The sequence below is a fragment of the Esox lucius genome, chromosome 16 (assembly GCF_011004845.1).
Source record: "Esox lucius isolate fEsoLuc1 chromosome 16, fEsoLuc1.pri, whole genome shotgun sequence".
Classification (NCBI taxonomy): domain Eukaryota; kingdom Metazoa; phylum Chordata; class Actinopteri; order Esociformes; family Esocidae; genus Esox; species Esox lucius.
In genome coordinates, this window is record NC_047584.1 from 30,846,544 (window position 1) to 30,870,358 (window position 23,815).

The 23,815-nt window shown below is 44.0% G+C and overlaps 1 protein-coding gene across 1 annotated transcript in view; it reads left to right on the plus strand.

Moving 5' to 3' along the window:
• cdkal1 (CDK5 regulatory subunit associated protein 1-like 1) overlaps positions 1-23,815 on the plus strand; it is a 400,231-nt gene that overhangs the window by 232,254 nt on the left and 144,162 nt on the right. Inside the window, exon 10 of the mRNA XM_013137938.4 lies at positions 9,916-10,061. Within this exon, the coding sequence (XP_012993392.1) occupies positions 9,916-10,061 (146 nt within the window). The remainder of the gene's footprint in view (positions 1-9,915; positions 10,062-23,815) is intronic.

Sequence of the window (23,815 nt, forward strand, 5' to 3'; positions counted from 1 at the left end):
AGGGACAGAGTGACATATTAATGGATTAATTATCTCCTGCCTAGGTAAAGTCGGACCAGATTTATTTTTAGTTTGGGAGTTATCAGTATTAGCGGTCCCTACTAATCTGATTGAGAAGGAGCTCCAGGCATGTGAACCGCCGATTTTTCAGAACGAGACCACTTTACCCAAGTCCCTCCAGCTCGTTGGGATTGACCGGAGAAATGTGGTGGGTTTCCGCCCTGCTCATTTGGTACGGGGGATTTAACGCCCTCAAAGCCCACTCGGTCAGAATGAGATGTGAAAATGAATGTTCACAGCTGATGAGTTCAGGAGACGTGGGTGATTGAATCACAGATAGAGTGTACTGTACATGCGTGTCACCACAGTGCACCTTCTATGTCCTTCTGGATTGGAGGCGTTCCCAATTGATAGGTTCAGCCATGGAATGGAGTCAGAGGTTCATTTGCTGATTAAATGAAAGGACATTTAAATACCCCTCAGCTTGTCGTGTCAGACCCATTGTCTCTGGTTATATTTACTTGGTGTGTGTCGAGGTGCAGGCCGTTATCTGAAGTCCCAGACAGGTTGTTCAGATATACCCCAAGCCCCTGCCCCCCTCCCTCTGTCGGTTTTAAAACTGCTGGCTCCAGATGCCTTTTTCCATTCAAACATCAGGATAGTGGTTCTTCGTGTTTCTCTCTCACTGACACTTTGTGAGTGTGTGTGTGTGTTGTGTGCATGTGTTTTTTCAGGCCTGTCGGGCACGCACATCGACTTGGTCCAAAGAAAACGGCAATTATCCAAGAAATGTGGATTCACTGTCCTACTGGGACATGCTGAGAAATTAATTATTCCACCGTTTCACATTTAACCACAGATGTGACAGAACTCACAATTAAACAAATCTGTGTAGATTTCTATATTCACTACATTCTGCATATTGAATATCCCCTCTGCTTAGTAGCATGCTGTCAGGATTCATTAACGTCTTTCAGAATAGCATGGCGTGTATTTTCATTCTTCCCAGATTCACGTGTGACCAGATCGATAAGATATTGCCACGTTTTCATCCTTCCAATCTACACAGCTCTGCAGATTTATGTGAATCAACCATGATGAATGACCCTAACATTACTGCCTTTCTCTGGGCTGCTGAGGCTTGAAAGACTGCCAGGCGAGGGGCGTGCCAAACTAAATGAATCTCCCACACCTAAGTCCCCTGTCGCTCAAACGCCAGGCCATCTGCGAAGAGGACTGGGTGCCCCCTTTCCCCCCAACGCCAATCTCCTTGTCCGTGAGCAACTCATTGGTTAATTGGAATCTGAGGGACATTTTCTCATAGTCTGGTGCTAACAAGATTGGAGATGATTAGCATATTAGCGCACACACACACACACACACACACACTGCCGTAGCTCAGCAAATAGGAGGCATATTACAAGGTGTTAGCCAGTGCTTTGCTGAGGCTGGCGGGGCGTTCAGATAAACACTGTTAACACACACTGTGGCACTGCTCCCAAATGGCACCCTATTTCCCATGTCGCACACTACTTTTTACTAGGGCCCATGAGATGCGGCTACAGAAGTGGAGAACTCACTTGTAGGTGTTAGGGTGCCATTGGGGAAGCTTGTCTTAATAAGATGCTGTTTAATTAACAAGACCACAGTTTGCCTTCTCTCCACAATCACCGGCAAATTATCCGATGGCTGATATTGGATCCCAATTTGTGTTTTGGTTTAATAGGAAAATATAAATTCTGCTTGGCTTTCTCTCTGCCATGAAATAATGATAAAAGGCACCAAACACTGGATATTTAACTTATTTTCCTGAGATGATACACCAAAAAATCTGCCTAATCTATCAGATTTGGTTGATTATATTTTGGCTTTGGGATTGTGAGTTTTAAGGGATTGCTGGTTTTAGATTATTTTAATTTTGCAGATATGAGTGTGTAAGCTTCAGGCAACATGAAGAGGTGTAGGAATCAGTCTGAAGAGGTGTAAGAATCAGTCTGAAGAGGTGTAAGAATCAGTCTGAAGAGGTGTAGGAAACCTGTCTGAAGAGGTGTAGGAAACCTGTCTGAAGAGGTGTAGGAAACCAGTCTGAAGAGGTGTAGGAAACCAGTCTGAAGAGGTGTAGGAAACCTGTCTGAAGAGGTGTAGGAAACCAGTCTGAAGAGGTGTAGGAAACCAGTCTGAAGAGGTGTAGGAATCAGTCTGAAGAGGTGTAGGAAACCAGTCTGAAGAGGTGTAGGAATCAGTCTGAAGAGGTGTAGGAATCAGTCTGAAGAGGTGTAGGAATCAGTCTGAAGAGGTGTAGGAATCAGTCTGAAGAGGTGTAGGAATCAGTCTGAAGAGGTGTAGGAATCAGTCTGAAGAGGTGTAGGAATCAGTCTGAAGAGGTGTAGGAATCAGTCTGAAGAGGTGTAGGAAACCTGTCTGAAGAGGTGTAGGAAACCTGTCTGAAGAGGTGTAGGAAACCTGTCTGAAGAGGTGTAGGAAACCTGTCTGAAGAGGTGTAGGAAACCAGTCTGAAGAGGTGTAGGAAACCTGTCTGAAGAGGTGTAGGAAACCTGTCTGAAGAGGTGTAGGAAACCAGTCTGAAGAGGTGTAGGAAACCTGTCTGAAGAGGTGTAGGAAACCTGTCTGAAGAGGTGTAGGAAACCTGTCTGAAGAGGTGTAGGAAACCAGTCTGAAGAGGTGTAGGAAACCAGTCTGAAGAGGTGTAGGAAACCAGTCTGAAGAGGTGTAGGAAATCAGTCTGAAGAGGTGTAGGAAACCAGTCTGAAGAGGTGTAGGAAACCAGTCTGAAGAGGTGTAGGAAACCAGTCTGAAACAGTCTTACCCAATTACATAGTTTGGCTGTGGGACTACTCTAAAAAGAGTCTTGGTGGTTCCAGACTTCTTCCATTTCACAATGATCTTCCCACAAATCTATGCCTCAACAAAATTCTTGGAGTTCTACAGAGAGTTCCTTCAACTTCATGGATTGGTTATGCACTGTGATGTGTAGAGCTATAGATATAGACAGTTATGTACCTTTCTAAATCATGTCAAAACAATGGAATGTAATACAGAAGGAGTCAAAGTTTTAGAGACATCGCAAGGATTATCAAAGGACACAATTTGAGTGTCATGGCAAAGTGCCTGAATACTTACAGTGGGGAGAACAAGTATTTGATACACTGCCGAATTTGCAGGTTTTCCTACTTACAAAGCATTTTTATCATAGGTACACTTCAACTGTGAGAGATGGAATCTAAAAACAAAAATCCAGAAAATCACATTTTGCATTTTATTGTATTTGATCACCTACCAACCAGTAAGAATTCCGGCTCTCACAGACCTGTTAGTTTTTCTTTAAGAAGCCCTCCTGTTCTCCACTCATTACCTGTATTAACTGCACCTGTTTGAACTCGTTACCTGTATAAAAGACACCTGTCCACACTCTCAATCAAACAGACTCCAACCTCTCCACAATAGCCAAGACCAGAGAGCTGTGTAAGGACATCAGGGATACAATTGTAGACCTGCACAAGGCTGGGATGCAAGATCTCACCTCGTGGGGCATCAATGATCATGAGGAAGGTGAGGGATCAGCCCAGAACTACACAGCAGGACCTGGTCAATGACCTGAAGAGAACTGGGACCACAGTTTCAAAGATATCCACTAGTAACACACTACGCCGTCATGGATTAAAATCCTGCAGCGCACGCAAGGTCCCCCTGCTCAAGCCAGCACATGTCCAGGCCCGTCTGAAGTTTGATGATCCAGAGGAGGAATGGGAGAAGGTTTTGTGGTCTGATGAGACAAAAATAGAGCTTTTTGGTCTAAACTCCACTCGCCGTGTTTGGAGGAAGAAGAAGAAGGATGAGTACAACCCCAAGAACACCATCCCAACCGTGAAGCATGGAGGTGGAAACATCATTCTTTGGGGATGCTTTTCTGCAAAGGGGACAGGACCACTGCACCGTATTGAGGGGAGAATGGATGGGGTCATGTATTGCGTGATCTTGGCCAACAACCTCCTTCCCTCAGTAAGAGCATTGAAGATGGGTCGTGGCTGGGTCTTGCAGCATGACCACGACCTGAAACAGACCGCCAGGGCAACTAAGGAGTGGCTCCGTAAGAAGCATCTCAAGGTCCTGGAGTGGCCTAGCCAGTCTCCAGACCTGAACCCAATAGACAATCTTCGGAAGGAGCTGAAAGTCCATATTTCCCAGCGACAGCCTCGAAACCTGAATATCTGCATGGAGGAGTGGGCCAAAATCCCTGCTGCAGTGTGTGCAAACCTGGTCAAGAGCTACAGGAAACGTATGATCTCTGTAATTGCAAACAAAGGTTTCTGTACCAAATATTAAGTTCTGCTTTTCTGATGTATCAAATACTTAGGTCATGCAATAAAATGCAAATGAATTACTTAAAAATCAGATTTCCTGGATTTTTGTTTTAGATTCCGTCGCTCACAGTTGAAGAGTACCTATGATACAGACTTCTACATGCTTTGTAAGTGGGAAAACCTGCAAAATCGGCAGTGTATCAAATACTTGTACCCCACTGTATTATTGCATGTTGTGTATTAATGGATGGCAATAAAATATGTAATTACTTTTTACATATGTTAATAAGACATCATAAATCTAGAGAAATGGAAGGCTCTGAATAATGTCCAAAGGCACTGTGGATATTGTTAAAAAAATATTGAAATTAAAGCTGTTCTTCATCATTTGAAATACAGGTTACATTTGAGCATCTCGCAGCCATACACACACACACACACACACAGCTGATGAAATCTGCCCATTTGGCTGCGGTCAGAGAAAAAAACATACTATGGGAAAATTAGAAAATTCCTCTCCCATGCTGTCAGTTGGCCTCAGGTTAAGCTCTCCATACAGTCACAGAACACATTCTTATATTTCATCCTCGTTTCCCTGTCCCACAACCCCCTACCCATGATGCAATGCCTTCAGGGCTAATTAAAGGTGATGTAAAAAAAAAAAAATCTAATAATACAAAAAAACACGCAAAAAAAAACCAAGCATGACGTTTTTTTAAAGATGAAATTCTTTTGTTGAAATAAAAACAAAGCTGAGGCAAGGGCCTGGAGAAATGTAGCTACTCTGGATTTGGGCTTTACGGTTTTCTGATGGATTGTTACTGACAGGTCCCTGGGATGCAAGCCTGACAACGCTAACATTGACTGTGTGAGAACGACAGAGGCTGTGCACCAGCCAGACAGTCAGTCTCTCACATGCCTCACTTCCACCTCTCACCATCCTGCACTCCTGTTCCCATTCACGTAGACACAGTCATGATTGTGCTGTACGTCTTTAGATACCCCAGTGCAAACAGAGCCTCCCTGGTTTATCTGCTTTACTAATCAGCCGCTATTCTTTCGATCTAATTAAATATTTTAAATGTTATCCTCCAACGGCTTCCCCGTGTAGTTAGTTACTAGTGCCGCTGGGCGGGGGGGCGGGGGCGTGGGGGGGGGGGGCGGGGGGTGGGTTTTGGGACGGGGGTGGTTTGCACGGCACAATAGCTTTTAATTGTGCAGACGGACCGGTATTGCAATCAACAAAGTCTTCACTTGAAGAAATCATTTCATCAGTCTTGTTTTTTTTTTTTTTACTACTTTCCACTTGCTTTTAAATAATGATTAGTGTTGGTAATAATATGATGATAATGAGGATGATTGTGCAGCTGAGAGTGTGTTTGTACAGTTTTGTCTGGAGACGGGGATGTGTCATCTAATTTCTTTATAACAGCAGTCTATGTCTTACCTCAGGAGATGAATTCTCTTCTATTTCATGGTCTTCTTCCTACTTTTTCTCTCAATTTGTCATTTTCTTTCTTTTTAACCCCATCAAATTAATTGAATGTTCTCCATTTCACTTATTTTCATTTTTATCTTTTCAGTCTTGGTGTATCCAAGGCTGTATAAGAAACTTGCTCAATGATTTATCTCCATTTCAGAGTTAAAATGGTAATAATATTATTAATTTTTCTCTATTATTTTTCTAAAGAACATTCTGACCTCATAGTTAGACCAATACACATTAACAGACTTCTTAGAAATGCTGCTATCCAAAAACGAAGTAAATATAGCTTTTAAGTCAGGCACTTAACTCCGAGAGAGCCACTGGTATTGGGAACCTGGTTAAACTGTGGCTCCCTTTTAAACCACTTTATGTCTGAAATTAATCAACATCTTGCTGTAAGGGCAGGTTACTCGGCCCCCACCCCTGCCTCAGTAATCCACTCCCCGCCTCAGAAATACCCTCCCCTTCCCCTGTAAGCCCATCCCCTTCTCCTGTATGCCCTTCCCCAGTATGCTCCTCCCCTGTCCCTGTAAACCCCTCCCCTGTGCCTGTAAGACAATCCCCTGCCCCAGTAAGCCACTCCCCTGTCCCTGTAAGCCCCTCCCCTTCCCCAGTAATCTCCTCCCCTTTCCCAGTAAGCCTCTCTGTTTCCCCCCAGTTCATTGTCCAGCTAAGCTCGGTACTCTGCCAACCCCAGCCTGGAGCTGCTGTTTACAGATCCGCCGGTGAATGTGGAGCTTAGTTCAGCTGGGTGTACCATAGCAAAACATTACATGGGTGTCTTACAGTTCAGGTACACGTCTCGTCCCAGACCGCTGCCTCACAGAAGAGGGTTCCAGTGTCCGCGAGTTTCACGGCTCTCTGGGAAAGGGGTTTGCCGGGTCTCCTGCAGCCCTCGGCATGTCGGTTCTCTTACCTCCTCTTCCCACCAACCCAACTCAGTCCAGATGGACCTGGTATGATACATCTGCACCCTGCCCCTGCCAAGCCCGGCTGTTGTTCTACAGTGGAGCTGGGAGTATGAGAGCCAGGAAGAGAGTGGGAGAGGAGGGGTGTGTGAAGAGGGGAGACATGGAGAGGGAGGTGGAAAGGCTAGGGAGCCAGGGGAAAAGTGGAAGAGAGAGGGGGTTGGATGGGGAGAGAGAAGAGAGTGACAGGTGAGGAGGGGACATGAGAGGGGAGTGTGTGTGAGGTGGGGGGGGGGGGGTACCACCTCTTACAGCTGTGTGTTTTAACATCTGTCATCTGGGGCTTCTGGTATTTTCCTTTCTCCCATTACTCTGATGTTGTTTTGTTTTCTACTTTCCATTGAGCTGAAGTCACTCAGCCAGGCTGTAGTTTGCTTTTGGTCTCATCAAACCAGAGTCCGGTCTCCGTCAGTAACAACAGAGCTCCTGGTTCTCTCATTTGCAGGAATGGTTTTAATTGGTTGTGCATCTGATGTTGACCTCTGACCCCGCCGTAAGTCTTTGAGACAACATACACACAAATGAACACACTCCCCTGGCTTGGTTTTCCGTTGTGCTAATCGTGGCCCTAATCGTCTCCTGTCCCGGCTGGGTCTCTGTTACCTGGCCCTAATTGTCTCCCGTCCCGGTTGGGTCTCTGATACCTGGCCCTAATCATCTCCCGTCCCAGCTGGGTCTCTTTTACCTGGCCCTAATTGTCTCTGACTGGGTCTCTGATTCCTGGGCTGAATTGTCTTAGTGAAAAACCTGGGTCCTCGGTCTCAACAGACAACAGCCATACTAAAACTGGGCCATTCAGCCCCTGGCTACCCACATCACTTCTCCAGTTTCCCCAGCAGAACCGCTGCTCTGAACCAGGGCTATTCAGTTACAGTCCTGGAGGGCTGAAGCACTTCTGCTTTTCATCCTTTACTTATAATCATGGTCTGATTCAGAACTGGGACACCAGTGAGTGTAATGGTCTACCAGGTAAAATAAAAAAAACCTGGCCTCCAGTACTGGAGTTGAACATCCCTGCTGTCAACATACTTTGTAGTGAAGCTGTTGGGACATGGAGGATTAGTGGTCATCTGAACTAAAACACATGCTGCTGTTCACACTATAAACACACAGTGGAGTATTTGTTGTTCACCAGGTCTAAAATGTTTTTCGTCCTGAAGGCAGGACAAAAAAAATGCTGTTCTGTGTTTGATTTTCCAGATGTGAAGAGTAACTCAGGTAAAATGTTGTTCTGGATCATTGCTATACGGTCCAGTGTTGCTCATTTGGTATAGCATTGGGGTTCAAACACCATGGTTGTGAGTTTGATTCTCATGGAGGCCAGTATGAAAAAAGGGTCTATGTGAGGGTGTGTGAATACTAATCCTATCACATACTGCTCCACTTATCTTTGTTGGGAAGAGTTTTGTATCTGAAAAAACTGAGTGAAACTGACAAATACAAAATGTAGAGGGAAAAACAAAGAGATAAATATAGCCAACATAAACAAATAAAATATAGCTGAGCTAATTCCAGCTGACTGTCGGCTGGCTGGTTATATTACAGGCTGGTTAAATTAAAGGCTGGTTATTTGATAGGCTGGGTATATGACAGGCTGGGTATATGACAGGCTGGGTATATGACAGGCTGGGTACTGTATATGACAGGCTGGCTATATGACATACTGGGTATATGACATACTGGGTACTGTATATGACAGGCTGGGTATATGATGAGACTTGGTATATGACATACTGGGTATATGACATACTGGGTACTGTATATGACAGGCTGGGTATATGATGAGACTTGGTATATGATATACTGGGTATGTGACATACTGGGTACTGTATATGACGGGCTGGGTATATGACATACTGGGTACTGTATATGACAGGCTGGGTATATGATGAGACTTGGTATATGACATACTGGGTATATGACATACTGGGTACTGTATATGACAGGCTGGGTATATGATGAGACTTGGTATATGACATACTGGGTATATGACATACTGGGTACTGTATATGACAGGCTGGGTATATGATGAGACTTGGTATATGATATACTGGGTATGTGACATACTGGGTACTGTATATGACAGGCTGGGTATATGACATACTGGGTATATGACATACTGGGTATATGACATACTGGGTACTGTATATGACAGGCTGGGTATATGACATACTGGGTATATGGCATACTGGGTACTGTATATGACAGGCTGGGTATATGACATACTGGGCATATGACATACTGGGTACTGTATATGACAGGCTGGGTATATGATGAGACTGGGTATATGACATACTGGGTACTGTATATGACAGGCTGGGTATATGATGAGACTTGGTATATGACTGTCAGTGTTTGTTCAGCGTCCCGTCTAGATCGGTTGTGTGAAACTTGAAACCAGACCAATGAAATGTGTGTTTTGTAGACGGGCAGAGACAAGAGATGCCATCTGTAAGTAATATGGCAGATTTAACTGGGGACAAGGCGAGCGGCTGTACTGTAACATGTACATGTGTGCACATGCTTCTTTGTGTGTGTGTGTGTGTGTGTGTGTGTGTGTCTGTGTGAGAGAGACATAACGTGGGGTGACATTGTGTCTAGTGCAGAATTGTCTGATTACAGAAACACACGGTGGAGAAATTGCAAGCACGCGAAGAGGAGATCAAATGACACCACAACATAATTATAAAAATGGACAATTAAGAGTGAAAGAAATGCAATTTAATCCGCTGTCACTGTTGGTCCATTTTACATGTGTACTGAAGTGAGTATTACACAAGCAGAGACTGTGTCCATGTGTGTGTGACTGTTTGTCTGTGTGTGTGTGTGTGTCCGTTCGTGAAAGTGAGGAGAAGTGCTGACGCCATAGCAACACACTTATCCGGGTCCTTGGGGTTTAGGAAACGTTCATTTTGCTTAATCCAGAACTTAAGTCTCTGTAATTGGTAAAACGCCTGATTAACTTCTGGGTCGGTCCTGAAGACGATGCCTGAATGAGATGTAGAACCGAGTCAAGGAGTTCCACCAGCGTTTTGTCTCCGCTCTGTCCCTGACCCGTCCCAGATGCCACCCTGTCACCTGAGAACACCATTATTAGTCAGAATAACCACTGATCCTCTCGGCCGTTGTCCCCCGACAGGAAATGGCGAGGATCCTCAACCACCCTCGAGTCTATGGTTTCCTCCACATCCCGGTCCAGTCGGGCTCCGACAGCGTTCTGATGGACATGAAGAGGGAGTACTGCGCTGAGGACTTCAGACACGTCGTCCAGTTCCTGAAAGACAGGTGAGTGACAGCTGTGGAGACTCTCTCCTCTCCTCACCCCCTCTGTCCGGGTCTGGCTGAGACTTGTTAATGGCGGGTCTCTGGTCTGTGCCGACTGACCAGTGTCTGGCCCTGCTGTCATATATGGTTTTATGATACACATTTCTGTTCTGTCTCTTCTGGTCTCTCCTCCTGTGAGGCGGTCCTGGATGACAGACGTGGGTTTGACCGCACCACTATTGGCTTGCTAACTTGGATTTATTTCGAAATGTTTAGGTGCTGTGGCTTCCTTTCTTCACATTGCAATATGCAGACGGTAGCAGCTTCTGATTTTTACACTACTGAATATTCTAACTATTCAGGTGTTATTCTCTAATACTTTTCGGGAGTTATGCAGCATTCGGGCCATGCTACTCACTGGAGTGTTACAGGGTCTGGGAATGACTTTCTTGAAGTTCTGTGGCCCTGGATTCATAAATATTTAATGTCATTAGTCCAGTGATGTCAGCTTTGTGTGATGTCACTGTTTCACCCCAGTGGGTTGTAGTGTCTGTCCCTCTAGATGTGTTCCTCTAGATATGTTCATCTACATCTGTCCCTCTAGATATGTCCCATCTCTCTGAGTTCACTGGCAATACTACGTATTCATCCAAATCCTTCGCCTACTTCCTGCTTACTGACCTTTGACCTTTTTCCTGTGCCACTCCTGTGACTGAAAATCAGGTTCTGACACCGTGAAGTAGAAGTTTCAATTTCATGAGCTTTTTTCCCCCTCTCCATCCCTTCACCTCCCTCTTCCTCCCCTTTTCTTTATCCTGCCCCCTCCGTTCCCCCCGCCTTAGGGTGCAGGTTCATTAGCTGTAGCCCCTCCCTTTGGCCCCGTCTGTGGCTCCAAGCTGCAGCCTGGAGATAGGCTCTTCCGTGTCTGTCTGCCTTAATCCATACAATTCTCGCCTAATAGAACCTGACAGACCCAAACACTGTGTGTGTGTGTGTGTGTGTGTGTGTGCGTGTGTGTACTGAAATTAGTTGTCTACTCTCCTGGAGGGGGGGTCGCAGTCTGCTAGCATCACTAACCCAGTCTCAGTCACCTCAGCATTAAAAAGACACCCCACAACTCTTGGCTTCATGGAAGGGCTGACAGGGTTGTTTTATTAGGGGGGAGTCATCATATCCTAACATAGCAAAATATATATTAAGGTTTCATATAAGACATTTACAATACAGAATACCTGGCTACTAACAGAGCCTTGATTCGTCATGGCTACTGACATGTTTAGCCAAGTTTTGTAGCATGTTCACCACTGTTTGAAGGACCAAGGCAGAGGGTGCCTTCCTAACATGTGGATGCGTGAGTGCTGTTGCTTTGGTTTCATTCATTAGTCAATTTAGTATTGGAGATGTTTTCCCTGTAAATAGGAGCAGAGCTGTGGCTTCCTTCACAGCCAGATGTCTTTGGTGAGGTATCTGTGTGGTGTGGTCAGTACCGACCTCTCTGCCTGTGATTCAGTGACATCAGCCATTGTTATTGAGGATACTGCCTCCTCCTGGTGTGACTCTCCATGTCTCTCTTCCTGTCTCTCTCTCAGTCTCTCTCTTTCTGTCTCTCGTGTGTTTTGCTAAGGATGTGGGGAATAAATTGTCCGCGTCTGCTGCAGGAAACTAACAATGGAAAACCGTGACCTGTGATCCGGGTTCTGACTGACTGACCCGGCCCTGCTCACAATTACTGTTGTTTATAGGAGGAGGGGGAGAGGAAGGGGGAGGGTGAGAGAGAGGGAGTGGGAGGGGTGAGGAGGAGAGGGGTGAGGAGAAACGGGGGTGGGAAGGAGTTAAAGACAGTCTGTGAGTTCAACTATTATTAGATTTATTTCTTGAATTATTTCATCACTGTCTTTGCCTCCCTTGAGTACCAGACAAGAAAGGTTTATTCATTTTTGGGGCTGTTCTGTTTCATTTATTTAAACATGCTCTCTCAGTCAAGCCCAGCTTAAGTAGTAGGGGTTGAGCGGATGTTAAACCAGGACAGACCCTGACTCTAACACCAAACCCTGTCTCTGTCCCTGTCTCAGACCCTAACCCCGGTCCCTGACCTCTGACCCTAACCCCTGTCCCTGTCTCAGACCCTAACCCCGTCCCTGACCTCTGACCCTAACCCCTGTCCCTGTCTCAGACCCTAACCCCGGTCCCTGACCTCTGACCCTAACCCCTGTCCCTGTCTCAGACCCTAACCCGGTCCCTGACCCCTGTCCCTAACCCCTGTCCCTGTTTCAGACCCTAACCCGGTCCCTGGTCCCTGACCCTAACCCCTGTCCCTGTCTCAGACCCTAACCCGGTCCCTGACCCCTGTCCCTGACCCTGTCTGTGACCCTAACCCCTGTCTCTGTCCCTGTTTTAGACCCTAACCCCTGTCCCTGTCTCAGACCCTAACCCTGGTCCCTGACCTCTGACCCTAACCCCTGTCCCTGTCTCAGTTGAAGTGGTATGGGTCGGTATTGTAATGTGGCTGTTTGGGGCTAGGAGGGATAGACACACCTATACACATATTCTCTGTCTCTCAGCCCTCTCCCCTAAATCTCTTAGACACATACACTCTCTCTCTCTCACACACACACACACACACACACACACACACACACACACACACACAGATATTGCGGTCCAGAAGAGAAGCAGAGTTGTGATCAGAGCGGTTCTGATCCACCATCAACAGAACCCTTTCCTCCTTATTTCCGCTGCTCCACTACTCCTTCCCTTTTCTACTTCTCTTCTACTCCTCCTCCCTTCACAGCTGTACTCCTCCCCTGCTCCTTCCTTTGTGTGTCCCCAGAGAGTTGACCGCCAGTCCCAAAACAACAGCTGGATGTGAGGTAACCTGTGGGCTGGATGTGGCTGAGAGTGGGGCTGGTGTTGGGTGACCTGATGAGGTTCTGATGTGGGGGAGGATTTCTGCTGGGTCAGAGAGTGAAGAAACGAGAGAGAGAAGAGATTGTAGGTCAGGGCCATTTTAGTGTCTGCTGTCTGTCCATATCATATCTGCTGAATGCGGTGGTTCCCAGTATTCTGGCCACAGTACAAAGACTGTCATCGTGCCCATAATTTGACCGTTTTTGTACATAACGGTCAATGCTGGGTGTTTTGTAAAAGCGCTTTGTGACAACTGCTGGTGTAAAAAGGGCTTTATAATATATATTTTATTGATTGATTGATTTGGATCTCTAAGCACAGTAAAACCTCTGTATGACTCTATAAACAGGTGCTTGTCAAAGTACACCGAGACATTAGCAATAGTCTTGTGCAAATTACAACCTCTCTATGACTTTACAAACAGACATTAGCAATAGTCTCGTGCAAATTACAACCTCTCTATGACTTTACAAACAGACATTAGCAATAGTCTCGTGCAAATTACAACCTCTCTATGACTTTACAAACAGACATTAGCAATAGTCTCGTGCAAATTACAACCTCTCTATGACTTTACAAACAGACATTAGCAATAGTCTCGTGCAAATTACAACCTCTCTATGACTTTACAAACAGACATTAGCAATAGGTAATACATTTAGAAATCTCTGATAATTTCACAGCGAATCCGATGATTGTATATTTGCTTTCATCTTGGCTTAGGTGATATGTGAATGTGGAACTGACCAGCCCATTGGACTGATGGGATCTGAATTGGTTCACTGCCATTTGACTAGCCAAGGTGCACACGCACGTTCAAGCCTGTTGGAGCCACAGACAGATGAACCATATCCACTGTCCTACTGCTGATGACGTCTAAGCTGGAATGTCAAAGTAACTGAAGCTGGATGGATTCAGTTCAAGCATCCTTTGTATGATACCCATCTACGAGCTGGGTGGTCTTCTATGACAGGTAGACTCTTCAGTCAGAGCTGGGTGGTCTTCTATGACAGGTAGACTCTTCAGTCAGAGCTGGGTGGTCTTCTATCACAGGTAGACTCTTCAGACAGAGCTTGGTGGTCTTCTATGGCATGTATACTTTTCGGACAGCTTGGTGGTCTTCTATGGCATGTAGACTTTTCGGACAGCTTGGTGGTCTTATATGGCATGTAGACTTTTCGGACAGCTTGGTGGTCTTATATGGCATGTATACTTTTTAGACAGAGCATGGTGGCCTTCTATGGCATATTAGTATTTTTTCAAGGGCCATTCAAAATTGTAGGAAGCTCTCATTCGAGCCCACACGGTTCAGGACCTCAGTCACGGGGCGGGTCTTGCCAAACCTCTTGTCCCTCTGGCCTGGTAGGACCGATATTTAAGCAGGTTAGCGTGTTTTCCAATGAGGCAGAGGGCAGGTCCAGCATCATCTGTTAGGGCTGATCCCCTCTGCTCTGTTGCCCACTCATGTCACTCCTGGGTTTCCTGTCAGCTAATGACTTGTACTCACCACAGGGTATGAGCACATCCTGTGTTGGACTCAAATTAAAGATCCCAGAAACGTCCCATAGCCACCAGAAAGCGTATTTCCCTCATGTGAAATATAGAGATCAGGGCCTGATTATATATTTTCAATCAGCTGATTTCCTTTTATACTATACTGTAACTCTGTAAAGTATTTCAAGTTGTTGCCTATTGTGTGTTTGGTTAATTGTAGGAGGCCTGGTGGGATTTGGGCGTCATCCGTCTGACGAGGCCCGGTTCTGAGGATTTCTCTATTGTTTGTGTTTCATTGAGAAGACGGGAATCAAGCTAATGACGATACGCAGTCAATCAAACACTTAGAAGTGTTATGACAGCATCAGTGTGGAGATCATTTAGCTTCTGACACACATGCACAGAAACACAGACACAAAAACACACACAGGGACACCAACACACACACACACACAAACACACACACACACAGAGACACATTTTATAGCTGCAGACAGTTCATTCCTCTTCTCTACACATTCTAAAATGCAACCCGTACAGACAGTAATGTTGTTGCTCGTAGTGGTGTGATAGTCAGTGATTGATTCACTTTAGTCACTATTTATCTTTTAAATGGACAGTGTAGACAATAACCAAGCCGTGTCCACGCCTCTTTGGGTCAAACCATGCAATGTGCTTTGGACACCAGGACTGACCGTCCACGACATTAAGTCTCATTTTAAACATGTTTTTAAGCAATACATTGGATATTCTTGGATAGTTTTTTTTCATGACTTTATGTTTTGGATTCTGACATCTTATGTATTGTATACATTTTATTCAGTGAACAGTCTTACTCGGGACACTATCTACCCCCTGGTGTTCCGTGTTGGGAACTGCTTTTAACTACTTTTAACAGGCCCTGGTGAAAATGAGTGTACTCTAAAGGTTGTAGGGGTGCATTTGGGAAGGAAAACTTTGCTGTTCGTTGCATAACATGATTTTCCGTTTAGATGTTGTTGTTGAGTGTGGATTATGTAGATTTGCTGCATTAATGGGAAAGGAAAAGGTCAGAGAGATGCATTTGTGAGGGGTGTAAGCCTCCATCTTCACTCCCGAGGCTCTGCTATCCCATTCTGTGTCGTGGATGTTCACGTGGGCGTCTCGTTGCTGCATCCTTGCTTTGGCATTCACAGACGTTCAGAAGGATCAAAGGACCAGTCTCTTAGGGAACACTGGTTTATTTTGCTCTTGATGACTGTTGACTGTTGGACATTGTGTTCATCATATTTACAGACATTTGATGTGATATTCCGATACCTTTCTGTTCCCTGAACAGGGCATGCATCTCGTCATCTTTAAGAATACCGTATACCCTTCTTTTTTCTTAATTTTTCTTCAAGCTCCCTTAATTCTCTTTTCCTGGCTTGTTATTTCATTCTACAGGGTGTAATACAGCTTAGCTCCTACCAGTGTGACGGTCCTGACCCATGAGTGTGAAAGCAGTGGGTGTTGATATTTCGTTTTGATTCATGTGGCTTAGCAATTAATGAGATTTTCACCGTAGTGCTGTGGTAATGCACATCTACACACACACAGACACAGTATATATGACTGATCGGTCTTGTGGAGAAAATCCTAGATTCTCATTATCTAAAGGAAAAACATGTATTGTGTGTTGGTTCTGCCTAAATTCTGTGTCTGAACAGTACTGTCGATGGCTCGTATCAACACCTGCTACAGTTTGACCTATAGATTACACTGTAGCCTCTTAAAATAATATTATTCTCATGTATTTCATGAAAACATTTTCTAAGGCCAACTCCTGAACATAGCCAGCTCTCCTTGAACCAGCCATGCCATATACTTTCTTGAACATTCTCATAATATAAGGCTTTGAACATCCTTGTCAGATACTTCCTTGAACATCCTTGTCAAATACTTTCTTGATGGTTCCTTGCCATATACTTCCTTGATGGTTCCTTGATCATCACTCTGAAAACCCAACAGTTGACCAGTTAATGACAGAGGCGTGTAAACTTTGGCTACTGAACCTTGTAATAAAAAAATATATAATTTTACATGAATGTAAAAAAAAGAATTCTGGCATTATTTCAAGAAATGCAGGTAAATACTTTTTCTTAGTTTCCAATATGATTTTAATAGTTGTTCAGTGTAATCATGGTCTTTCTGCTTGTGTATTTGGCCAATGTGCATGTTTTATCAACATATTTCCAGATTGACTACACAGGCTGTTGCTTTGTTTGGCAATTCCAGTGAGGATGTGCATGTTTTATAACCATTTTCTTACTTTATAATCTTTTTATTTCCGGATCAACTACACAGGCTGTTGCTTTGTTTGGCATTTCCAGTGAGGATGTGCATGTTTCATCACCATTTTCTTACTTTATAATATTTTTTTTTGCGGATCAACTACACAGGCTGTTGCTTTGTTTGGCATTTCCAGTGAGGATGTGCATGTTTTATCACCATTTTCTTACTTTATAATCTTTTTATTTCCGGATCAACTACACAGACTGTTGGTTTGTTTGGCATTTCCAGTGACTTGGTGTTTACCCACGTTTCCTGGAAAACCAAACTGTAATTCCCTCTTATTTACAGAAATAAGTCTGCGTTTACTGAAGCCAATCATGTCAGATACAGATTAGTATGTCTCTGTCTCTGTACATTACTTGGTGTTTACAAGTCTGAATGTATGTGTGTGAGTGTATGCACTCTGCTTCGCTGCGGTATGATGTAATGAAGTCTGTGTCTGTGTGTGTTTATTTGTGTGTATAAAAGCAGCAACTCTTTAATCCTTAAGTATTAGTTTGTCTGGTCAAGTCAACATGCTTTTTTCATTTCTCTTTATTACCAGCATGATTGCTGCTCTATGTTGTCCTGAAATCTGATTGGGGGCCTGGATGGATGCCAGTACAGTAGAGTCGTGACAGCTGGAGAGAGACACAGAGAGACAATGTAAACACATTTCCCATGCCAGGAAAGCCCTTTGAATAGAAATATGAGAGGAACAGACATGGAGAGAGAAGGCTGCGTAGGGCCTTTGTGTCACTAGTAGCAGTATAAGGTTTCAAGACTTCATGTTACTAGTAAAAGTATAAGGTTTCAAGACTACCTGCCATGGTAGCAGTATTACATTCCAGGACTTTATGTCACTAGTAACAGTATAATGTTTCAGGACTTCATGTCACTAGCTAGCTGCATAACGTTTCAGGACATCCGGTTACTAGTAACAGTATAACGTTTCAGGACTTTGTGTCACTAGTAACAAGATAACATTTCAGAATTTAGTTTTGAGGCATATTCTCTGAAGAAAAAAACAGTCATGATGTTGTCCCTGTTGAGTGGTGCTGGGCCAGTACAACGATTTAATGTACAATCGCAAATCTTTTTTCACAATATTGTATCAATATTCTGATCTCTAGAATCGATGTTTATTTATTATACTGTCTACAGCAGTCATTGAAATTACTGTAGCGGTTACTGAATGGGCGTGTTTGTTTAACAATAATAGTTGTGTAAATTGTTGTTTAACTACCTGACAAAAGCCTGTTACTGTATTCCCATGGATGTCATCATTAATAAGAAACCAGAAAGAATATCCTGTTATTTGACTTTTGTTTTGTTTTTTTAATTTCCATACTCAAAATCCTAGCGGCCACGGCTTTTTACGTTAGAAGAGATTGTTTCTGTGAGGTTTGGTGATACGTGGTTATAAACGTCCTTGCTCTTTGAAGCGATAATGATGTCGAGGTGAGTAAGAAATAAACTGTGGCTATAAGTTTTGTGTTGTCCATACTTCATGCTGTGAAATGTTGGGAATATATTTTAGATGACAACAACAATTTGTGGTGCTCAAATGGTTGCTTGCTCAGTTTTGTAATGGAAAACGTTGCTGTAGCTATGTAGCCGACTTAGTAGGTTGGTAACCGAATTCATTCAAATATGGAAAATGCTATTGCTCAATCGACAAGTAATTGTCCGGTTTGTTTCGTCTGTCAGACTTAAATAAATGTGTCTTCCCGCAAATGTTTCGCTAGTGCAGCAATTATTATTATTCACTAGCTAGACAAGAAGCAGTAAAATGTTGTGCTTCGCTGACGACGTTGTCACTTGATCGCGATGATGTCCTGCGTCTGACAAAAGATCTACGCCACAAACTTCCCCTGATCATTTATAAAAACCCATGTGTCTTGAGATTAGCCTTGTGCTTTATTATGATCACATTAGCTGTACGGACCCAATTTGACTGCTGGCTCAATCTCAATAGATCGTTTTCTGCAAACTTAAACGTTCATTCTTTCTATTGATTGTTAATTGGAGAAAAAAAATATATTATTCCAATATATATTATTGTTACATTAATGTGTTTTCAAATTAAAGAAGAGTATGTGCTTTTTAAAACAAAGTTAACCTGTAATTGTAAGTTTGTTTGAAATGTGTGAGAACATCTGTTGAGGAACGCTATTGAAAAGGTTCTGTCAGGAATCTAAAATGTTCTATGATTCTCCTAGCTAAACCCTCATAAACAGTACGCCCACACAAACAAACAGTTTCCAATGTGATAAAGGCATTTAAAACATCATAATGTTAGCTATTGATAGTGTTGTAATATTGTTCAAGTAGTTATGAGTGTAATTGACCAGGAAATAATTAATAAAACAATTAATCTTGGTTCTTATTACCAAATTGTATTTTGCACTCAATTGCTTGCAGTGTAGTCATGGCAACAAGCTCACAGATCTGCTGCTGTGATTGGATGTTGTGGTATTTCCTTTAAAAGACATGGCAGTTTGTCTGTGTTTGATTCGATTCCAGATTCTTTGTTCCTAATTGTGGACCCCACCCATTTCCCATTTGGTGAAGTCTTAATTTGTAACTTAACCTCACAACCGTGGAGGCCGAAGGGTTCTTAAGAACATGTTCATCCAGATCCTGTCGTTTCTCTCCTGCTGCCTGTTTCTCTTTTTCTGTCTTGCACATTCTCTTCCCTTCCCCGTCCGTACCAATGAACTCTGTGAAATTAAAAGTGTTGCTTTGAAGAGTGAAGGTGTTTGATATTCCTTCGGCTGGAGTTTTCAGAGCCAAATTTAAAAAAACTGTTTGGATGTTGGATCTTTGCCCTGTCTGCCAGCTGTGGGATGGTAATCAGTCTTAGTGGGGGTTTGGGGTGAGGTGAAAGCCAGGCCCAAGTGGTGCCATACATTAACATATTGTTAATATTAATATACTGTTGTGTTAAGAGTCTCTAATGTACGACCTTGTAGTGCCAGCCAGATGTGTTTCCCCTCCCTCTCTCTCTTTTTCTCTTTTTCTGTTTCTCTACCTCTCTTTATCTCTCACCCAATGTCAGTAGATAGTACGCAGGTTTCTATTCTAGTCTGTATCACTCATGTCATGTTTCTTGTTTTTACTCTGAATGTCAAACGGAGACAGGGAAATTTTCCAACTGAAACACAAATTAGTTCTAGGCCAGACTGGTTGTGAACCTGATGGCCGGCACTGTATATGTGGATAGACAGAAAGATAGAGGGGTTGGGATGGGAGGAGAGGGGGAGAGGGGGGAGAGATAGTGGGGAAGGTGTTAGAGGCACAGAGGGAGGTTAAGATGTTGGATAGTTTATCATCTCTGTACAGTGTCGTGAGTCAGTTACTGTCTGCAGTTCCAGATGAAGTGTGGTCCAAAAGGCTGTGACCACTGTCTCCTGGCTGAACATCTCACACCAGCTCCCCTCATGTTTTCTCCTTTTTTCTGTTCCTGACCTGCCCTGCCGGAGACTAGATAACTGCCCGACAAGTCCGGGCATGTAGTCGACAGGCAGGCAGGCAGGCAGACAGAGTTGGGCAAATAGGCTCCCACAGCTCTGAGACAGTCAGAGAATTCAAAGTGGCTGTTGGACCACAACTGGAGCCCTGAGAGATTTGAGATTAAGTTTTACGAGACCTTGACCACCCTGGATTCCTGACAGCTTTCAGCACCTCACTTTGCCCAGCGTGGCTGACTCTGTGTTGTGGATGTTACCCGGGGGCGGGGGCCTTTGACTCACTGTAACTAACATCCTCTGACTCACTGCCTGACTTGACCTGTGATTGGTGGAAAGGGACACTGCTTTTCATGCCCCGGGTCACTGTTTATAGTGTTTCAGAAGCCTCCCTTTGACAACAGTGAAAACAAGTTCTCGAACGACGGAGCAGAACCCACGGCAGCTGTCCATGGAGCTGTTGACAAAAGGCCAGAAAAAGAAAAACAAACAGTCAGTCAAGCAGACAGCAAGCAGCCTGTCCTGTTTTGTCCTGCTTTTATTACATGTAAATGTAGCAATTTCACACACACACTCAGAGCAGCAGCAGCCACGAGGGAGCCCATTGGTTAATCTGATAGTAGGTACAGATAAATAAAGGTAGCAGGTGTGTGTGTGTGTTGACAGGAGAGTTGTGCCCATCTCCCTGCCGTGTAGTTAGTGACTCACAAAGTCTCCCGGCAGTTTCTAACAAATCTCTTTCCAGTCACGGCCTGCTGATTCGCCCTCTGGCTCCAGGGCTGTGTGTTCAAGCCGTCCATTCACATGCAAACTTGCCCACTGCTGCTAGCTAAAGAAACATGGGCCGGCTGTAAATGCGTGTGTGTTCTGTGTTTGTGTGTGTAAGGCTGGAGCTACAGTATGCATGGTGCTGTCATTTTCCTTCATGTACAGGGTAATGACGATGATGATGAAGGCGATGATCTGCCGTCTCCCCTTTGATCCTTCTGTTGTTAATGTGGAAGTATGGAGCTGTGGTCACGACTCAAGACAGACAGGCAGGTGGGTAGACAGACAGAGATGAGTGAGAGCGGTTTAGGATTTCCCTGTTCCTGGTCATGAACTACCGAGTTATACTGACAACATGTAGCCTATAGCAGTCTCTTCTCTCTCTATCTTTGTCATCACCGGCCTCTCTCACTGTCACAATCTTTTTCTCTCCTCTGACTTTCACAACATCACCTTTCGCTCTCTCTCGACATTGATAGATTTGTCTACAAACAGCTAAACTTGCTGTACAGGGGTTACAAGGTGAAATGTGGCAGTTACAAAAGAGGAGTCAGTAACAGAGGAGGAGTCAGTAACAGAGGAGGAGTCAGTAACAGAGGAGGAGTCAGTAACAGAGGAGGAGTCAGTAACAGAGGAGGAGTCAGTAACAGAGGAGGAGTCAGTAACAGAGGAGGAGTCAGTAACAGAGGAGGAGTCAGTAACAGAGGAGGAGTCAGTAACAGAGGAGGAGTCAGTAACAGAGGCGGAATCCGTAACAGAGGCGGAATCCGTAACAGAGGCGGAATCCGTAACAGAGGCGGAATCCGTAACAGAGGCGGAATCCGTAACAGAGGCGGAGTCCGTAACAGAGGAGTAGTCCGTAACAGAGGAGTAGTCCGTAACAGAGGAGTAGTCCGTAACAGAGGAGTAGTCCGTAACAGAGGAGTAGTCAGTAACAGAGGAGTAGTCAGTAACAGAGGAGGAGTCAGTAACAGAGGAGGAGTCAGTAACAGAGGAGGAGTCAATAAGAGAGGGGGCGGTTAATTACGGGGACAATAACAGAGCAGTTGGTTTTACTTCCTAAATGTTCTTTGACCTCTATACCATATTATTATAGGAGACAGCTGGAGGCAAAGAACACAACCCATACTACAAGGATGCATTTACCTTTTTGAACAGGTTAAATAGGAACATTGGATGTGATTGGTAAAGAGAAAGAGAGATGGGTTGGAATGGATCAGTAGAAACAGAAAGAGACTGAAAAGGCCAGCGAGTGCTGTGCAATGAGCGAAAACCTCACTCCCTGATGCTTTAAGAGTCGTTTTAGTGACTGACGCTTGAGCCTGTGGGTTTTAGCCTCCTTTCTAGAGCACCGAACTCACATCCTGAGGACCCGGGATCGAGTCTGATTAGGACCTGTTACACTGGTGCCGTGACCCGGATGTGGGAGTGAGGTATGGGGGGTGAGTGTAACGGAGGCTAGCAGGTGCTGTGTAATCAGTGAAGATCTCACTCCCCGATGTCTTAAGAGGTGCTCTAGCGACAGATTCTGGAGCCCATGGGTTATAGCCTCTTTGCTAGAGGACCCAGGTTGAAGTCCAAGTAGGACCTGTTACATATAGCAATTTAGGACTCAGAGCTGCCCATGCTCCTCTTTTGATTGTGCTGAGGTTCCCTAGTGCACTGAATCATTAAACTTTTCCACGTGTTCTTAATATGTTTTACTCTGCCAGGCTTTCGTTGATCCTAACAGACACTTTTTACCTTCAGTGTTTAACCACCGCCAAAAGTTGTATTCCTGATAATGGATAGACCCAGATCTCAGAGAGGTTTAAGGGATTGACTCACCCAGATCTCAGAGAGGTTTAATGAATAGACTCACCCAGATCTCAGAGAGGTTTAATGAATAGACTCACCCAGATCTCAGAGAGGTTTAAGGGATAGACTCACCCAGATCTCAGAGAGGTTTAAGGGATAGACTCACCCAGATCTCAGAGAGGTTTAAGGGATAGACTCACCCAGATCTCAGAGAGGTTTAAGGGATAGACTCACCCAGATCTCAGAGGTTTAATGAATAGACTCACCCAGATCTCAGAGAGGTTTTGAAGAGTCATCATGTCATTCCACCATGGGGCTTGGGATTTCTTATTATCTTTGTATCACAATTAAAAAAAAAACACCCATAACATTTCTTTGGTAGTATTGGAATAATATTTTCTTTTCATTGCTATCATTAAAAACTGGAATGGTGTTTAGACTTTTTTAGTTTTCTGGGCCAAGGGGACAAATTAGATATTGTCTCCGTTGTTGTGGGTGTCGGATCTCTGCATTCCTTTTTAGATTTTTATTTTCTTTGTTCTTAAAAAGCGACATTGGTTTTCTGCTTTATGTTAAATAATTGGATAATGATACTTTTTTATTGTTGATGTCGTTGTCATTTCTATAGTACTGCACATTGTATTTACTAGACGGTTAAATCAAATAGGTTATATTACATGTCTTTCTGAGTGCGGTTATAATATGCAATTTCTTCAGCTCAATATTTATTAACTGCACTCACCACCGTACATAATTCTGCTCTTAGAAGATGTATTGTTTCATGAGAATGGTTAAATTGCTTAGCGCCGTGAATATAGACTTTTTTTCATCAGTCAATTAAAATGTCATTAATAAAATGCAATCACATTTGAAGAGAATCCTATTATGGAGAAAGAAAGTGAGACATGAGCATCAGCTGGGACAGGCAGGGATTGAAACATCAGGAAGCATTACAATAATGTAGGATTACAACACACCGTTCATGCCTTTTGTTATTTCACCAATCTGCTGAGCGGATCTGTGTCAGCAGAAGGAGGAGGTAGCAGT